At 41.6% G+C, this 5,867-nt stretch overlaps 1 protein-coding gene across 1 annotated transcript in view; it reads right to left on the reverse strand.

Annotated features, from left to right (window-relative positions):
• Positions 1 to 5,667, reverse strand: part of LOC145395588 (uncharacterized) — a gene marked incomplete at its 5' end in the record, with an annotated part of 30,674 nt that extends 25,007 nt beyond the window's left edge. Inside the window, 2 exons of the mRNA XM_080269159.1 lie at positions 5,063 to 5,295; positions 5,581 to 5,667. Of these exons, the coding sequence (XP_080125285.1) occupies positions 5,063 to 5,295; positions 5,581 to 5,667 (320 nt within the window). The remainder of the gene's footprint in view (positions 1 to 5,062; positions 5,296 to 5,580) is intronic.
• Between the last annotated feature and the right edge of the window lie 200 nt (positions 5,668 to 5,867).

Raw genomic sequence — 5,867 nt, forward strand, 5'->3', positions numbered from 1 at the left:
GGAAGTGAATGGAAAGAAGTGTGGAGTCATCAGCATATGAGTGGATGGGGTTAGATGTACAGCATAGAAGGTCATTGATGAAGCAAAGAAAGTGAGTTGGTGATAGGACAGAACCCTGAGGAACACCACTATTGATAGCTCTAGAAAATGAATGATGGCAGTCTACAGCAGCAGCTACAGTATAGTACGGCAAGACAGGAAGCTATAGATGATGGCACAGATAGAAGAAAAGAAACCATAAGAGGGCAGTTTGGAAATTAAAGATTCATGCCAAACTCGACTGAAAGCCTTTGAGATGTCAAGTGCAATGACAAAGCTTTCGCCAAAGTCTCGAAAGGAGGGTGACCACGAGTATGAAAGTACGTGAGAAGATCCCCAGTGGAGCATCTCTGGTGGAACCCATACTTACGATTGGAAAGAACGTTGTGACGGGAAAGATCCTCAGAAACCTTTGAAATACATGCTGTTAAAGAATTAAACCAACATCCTGTATTTGTAAAGTGTTTGAAACTATTCTGTAATAATATTAATAATTAAAGCACCTCTCCTATCATAACCTCTGATTGCCATTAGGGGCTAATCATAACCTCTGATTGCCATTAGGGGCTAAGGCAGGGGTGCTCCACTGGCTATCTTTTCACCTTCCTTTAACTCCTTCATACACATTGACATGCTTGTCGTCATTTGAATGTGGCTTTACCCATACTCATTGATGCTTTTGTCGTCAGTAAAGCATAAAAACTTTCGTCAAAAAGTTTTCGGTCGATCAGCGTCATTTTTGGAGGTGTCATACCTTAGCTGCTGCTCATCAAAAGTCATGAGTTGGCAACTGTGGGTTCTGACACTGGCAAGAGAGCGGACAGGTTATTCAGTACCAAATGAGCTGTGAGTGGGGGAGGTACTGTTTAGTTTGGCCCTTTAAATTTCTACTCTTACCCCTGTCCCAGCTGTGCAACATATTTCACTATACCAATAGTGCTTGTGTATATTGTTTGGGCACTGTTGTGATTAGATTTGGTGTTTGCAATAGGAACTTTGGTGTTTGTGAAGTATTCCTGGTAGTTATCAGTCATTGGCCCAGCTAAGATTGTGCTACTGTTTCTAAACAACTACACTGCCTCTACCATGCACCAAATGTGAGTATTCAACTATAAAAAGAGTGACAGTGAATCATGAGAAAATAGTGTGCATATCTAGTGTACAAAGAATTGGTGAAATACATGCAATAGCTTAGAGGAAGGCAGGAAACTGCCCTACAGTCACGACACGGCGTGGGAACACCGTAGTTTTTTGCATTTTTCTTGAAAACTATGAGGCCTTGGATCACCATTTGGGCTCAAATGAAAGCCAGTAAAATTCTGCATAGGATGATAAAATCAAAACATAACAGTGGTGAGAAAAGTTTTTCGCTAGAGCTCCCCCACTCCAAACAAAGCTGTTGTCTGTCGGAAATGGGTTTCTCTTTTTCGCATATTACTTGAACACCATACCTCGTATCAAAGTGGGACCTCTGACATTCGAAAGCAAATAAAAGTCTCTTTCCAATCATCGTATAACATGCAGAGATTGATTAGTAAACATTCGACTTATGATGTTGGGAAGTGAGATCTCTGTTCCTGAATGTTTATTCCCAAGGCACTAACGTACATACAGTTTTTTTTTTTTTTTTGATTTATTGTGTAGAACAAACATCGACAAGTAGGAATATGTGGGTTTTGTGGGAAAATAAATTTTTGGGTGGTGAAAATAAGCCGAGAATACACTTTTTTGGAGCACATGGCGGGCGGGGTGGAGGGGAGATAAGGTGATGTGTCATGCCACAGAATACTTATGAAACTTATCCGCACGTGAAAGGGTTAAGACTCCTGGTCATCCTCCTTTTGGGCCTTCGGTGAAAGATTTGTCATTGCACCTGACATTTTAAAAGCTTTCTATCGAGTCTGACATATATCTTAAATTTACAGCCCACTTACGGTTTCAGTCCTATATGTTCCTTTAGCTCTAGTCATTCTATAGCTGCTGTTGTAGACTGTCACTGTTCTTCTCCTCAAGCTATCAATAATGGTGTTCCTTAGAGCACTGGTCTGTCACTAACTCTCTTCCATCTATTCATCAATGACCCACCAAGGTTTACATGAAACCCTAATCACTCATATGCTGATGGCTCTACCCCTCACCGTTCCATCTACTTCCCACAACATCCATCTCAACATTTACTTCAACAAATGAGAGAGGAGTCTATGGCACACTTAATATCTGACTTGGCTCATACCTCTGATATGGGTAAAAGTAATCTTGTTTTTAACCCGAGGCATCCCATCGACGTATGGGTATGTTGCAACATTTTGTCACAGCTAGTCCCGTTGACGTACTGGTACGTCGCACAATTGCGAGGTTCATAATTTGCACAATTTTCAATTTTCGCGCGTGATTTTTCGTATGTATACACGGGACACCTTCCTCTATTCCTCTGCAAGATGCCAGGCAGGGACAATGCCTTACACCGCATAACCTCCCACCCCCCCTGCAAGCCATTGTCTCGGCAATTCACCTGTTACCAGTGACCTCGCCAGTAAAGACATTCAGGGCCAGAGTGATTCCTCAATTGATGACAATGTGGAAGACAAAGTTTACATAGCATTAGAGGAAGAAACAGTCAGAAATGATGATCAGGAAATGTTGCCAAAAAAGGTCACGTATGTTGATGAGTTAGTGAGTGAAACAATGCTTATAATGCCTATATTACTGTTTGAAAACCAATATACTCTCGTACTACATAAAAATTTGTACCAAATAAATAAATAAATTCTGTTTATGAGTGATGTGGAACAGTTACCCTTCCATAGAACTCGTTTTCTTTGGAGCCAGGCTGATAGAAAACCCAGTAAGATAAGGAGGTACTGCTACCTGTATTGAGTATTTTAAACCTCAGGTGAGCGATTTCTCTATGAATTTTCGATGTTTCTCACCAAAAGTGGAGGTTTTAGCCAAAAAAAAAAAAATTCCAAAATAGCTCGGGATAGGGGGGTGTCGGAGATGCGAAATAGCTTGGGACATGATGGGTTAATGCATTGAAAACCCAGTTCTTACATCTTTCGACCTATTAAAATCTACTGTAGGAATATCCTATAATTTTAAACCATACCCACATCATTCCAGCATCATTTTTGAACATATTTGGGGTTTCATTTTCTTGGGATTTATCTTGGAAAGTTCATATTACCTCCCTTTATAAAATCTGCTTCAAAGTGATTAGGTGTGCTATGTTGACTCTGTACCTTCTTTACCCCTGTACAGTTGTTGACTTTAAACAGGGGTTTTATTTGCTCTTGTGTACACCACTACTTTCATTTGTGTGGAGGCAACCCATATACAACAAAAGTCAAAGACTTTTCATCTCATTAACTCTCCTCCTCTTACTGGCTGCTTTCAGCCCCCATCTATTTGCTGTGCTGTTTCATCTTTGTCTTTTTTCTTTCATTTATTCAATGGTCACTGGTCCTCTGAATTCTCTGCTTGCATACCTCAACCACTGTGGCAGGCAGGTAGCACCAGTGTAGACGCAAACTCTTATCCCTTTTCTGTCCATCCCTCTAATGCATGAGTTAGCTGTTAATGCCAGTCCTGTATGTGTACAGCAGGTCAACTTTGGAACTGTCTTCCTCTGTCTGTATGCCCTATTGCCTATGACCTCCAGTCTTTTAAACGCAGTGTGTCCAAGCATCTTGAACAGATCTTCAATTTGGGAATCTATTGTCGTGTATTTATTTTTGCTTAGAGGAATCAGTTTGTAGGCGTGTAGCTTTTATTTTATTTTTTTCTTGCATTAAAAAAAGGAATTGCTGCAATATAGTGCATCATACATGGAAACTGGGTTTGTTGTGATAGTAAACTAGTAATTTCTTGTGTGGAGTTCCTCTCGTGCAGTAAGAACTTGGCCAAATAAGTGCTTTAGGAAAGAAGAAAACTACGCGCATCAGAAATGGACATGACCACAGGGATAGCTCAAATGATTTATGTGACACAGAAAACGTACTCACAGAGAAAGCAAAATAAATTGTAATGGCTAATCATGTGTAATAAACCTTTGAATTTCTTTTCTCTCCCCCATCCAACATACTGTAACGCACAATGTCACTCTGAATAAAATGGAATAATTGGGCAAATAAACTGAGTTAGCCAAACGTATAAAGGTGATGATTCATTCATGTGGCAGTGGCGGGGGCAGTGGTGAGGAGTGTCATGGACAAGTGGGGCAAAGAGGAGTATGAGTGGATGCAAGCATGGAATCCCTCTTTGCCCCAGGCTGGGGCGAGGGCTGTGGGCTGTAACTACCGACTTGCCCCTGTACAAAAATATCCTTTCGTGACTCCCCAAATTATGTCCATTCATCACCTCCTGCCTCCACAATGCCTTCACCTACAGCCGACCTGTGGACATTTACAATGGAAAGATGAAGGACAGGTGAATAATCTGATCCTTGACAGAAAGTTCAGTATACTGTAATTATGCAGCCATGACTGTTTTAAAAAGCCTACTTTCAAGGAAAAAATTCATACTCGAAGGGCTTCGCTTGTAAGACCCCCCAAGATTCAGGGGTTAAGACTGAAGTGAGCGTAATATTGGGACAACTACATTCTGAAGCTGTTGGAGATATGATAATGAACAGGAGCGGTACCGATGGTGACTGAAGCCCTGTTCATGAGGTTTGAGTAGATCTATAGTTTTTGTAGACTGGTACTGTAGGACAGGTAGTGCTGGCAATTTATTTGATATTTTGAGTAAAAATTCATTGTGAGGCACAGAAAGCTAAAATAGATTGCATGAGCTGAGATGAATGATTATAAAAGATTAGAATATTTAAATGTTGAAGAAGGGTGGGTGTAGTACACAAGGTCAAGATTAGTATAAGATTAGCAAAGGATTTAATCAATTTTATTTTTATGGCAAAAAAAAAAAAAAAGGTAAGCATATGCCACTTTCAAATACGTGGTGTCCTACAAAAAAACACAAATTAGAATTTTGGCATTAGCGGTACATTGTTCGTTGCTGAATAACTTACCGTTTGTTAGATGCTGAGGATTCATCATTTACAACCAAGGTGTTCATCATGGAAAATGTCCAGTGGGAAACGAGTAGAGCCCCAAGGTCTTCCCTGGGCAGGCGAGTGACCACCAGGAGCCTCGTTGACCACACCAGAAGGCGGCCATTGAGGGACCAGTCGGCGAAGGCAGTGAGGAAGGCTGGGTTGTCACTCACCACCACCACCATCACGCACCACGACACCTGCCGCAGCTGCTGACGTCACCATGGTACAAGTTAGCTGTGTGAACTACCCGCCTCAGCAGTAATGAGACTGACAAACCCACCTCAGCAGTAATGAGGTTGACCAACCCACCTCAGCAGTTCAGTGAGAGTGACCTACCTGCCTCTGCACTAACGTGAAAGTGACATATACGCCTCACCAGTAATGTGAGAATAACCAATCCACCTCATCAGTAATGTGAGAGTGACCTACCCTCCACAACAGAAGTGTTAGAGTGACCTTCCCACATGAGCAAATGAATGTAAGTGACCTACCTGACGAGCCTGGCTGACCACTGTGGAGAGCTGTGCCTGCGTCACGTTAGTGTCCTGGCCATACACACCCACCTCGAACACTCCCACACCCCTTGCCGCTCCAACATCACCAATACTCTAATAAAAAGCAGTATATAATTGTGCAGAGTAAATTAGGTTTCATAGAGTTAAGATGCCGGCCAGGAAAGTGTATTATTACTTGAAAGTTTCTTATTAATTATCTGTCTGACTATAACCAGACGTCTCAATCCCGCAAGGGAAGGCAACAAACAAATTGGTTCCATGTT

The sequence above is a fragment of the Coenobita brevimanus genome, chromosome 32 (genome assembly GCF_032717465.1).
Source record: "Coenobita brevimanus isolate Jiangsu-jjx chromosome 32, ASM3271746v2, whole genome shotgun sequence".
Classification (NCBI taxonomy): domain Eukaryota; kingdom Metazoa; phylum Arthropoda; class Malacostraca; order Decapoda; family Coenobitidae; genus Coenobita; species Coenobita brevimanus.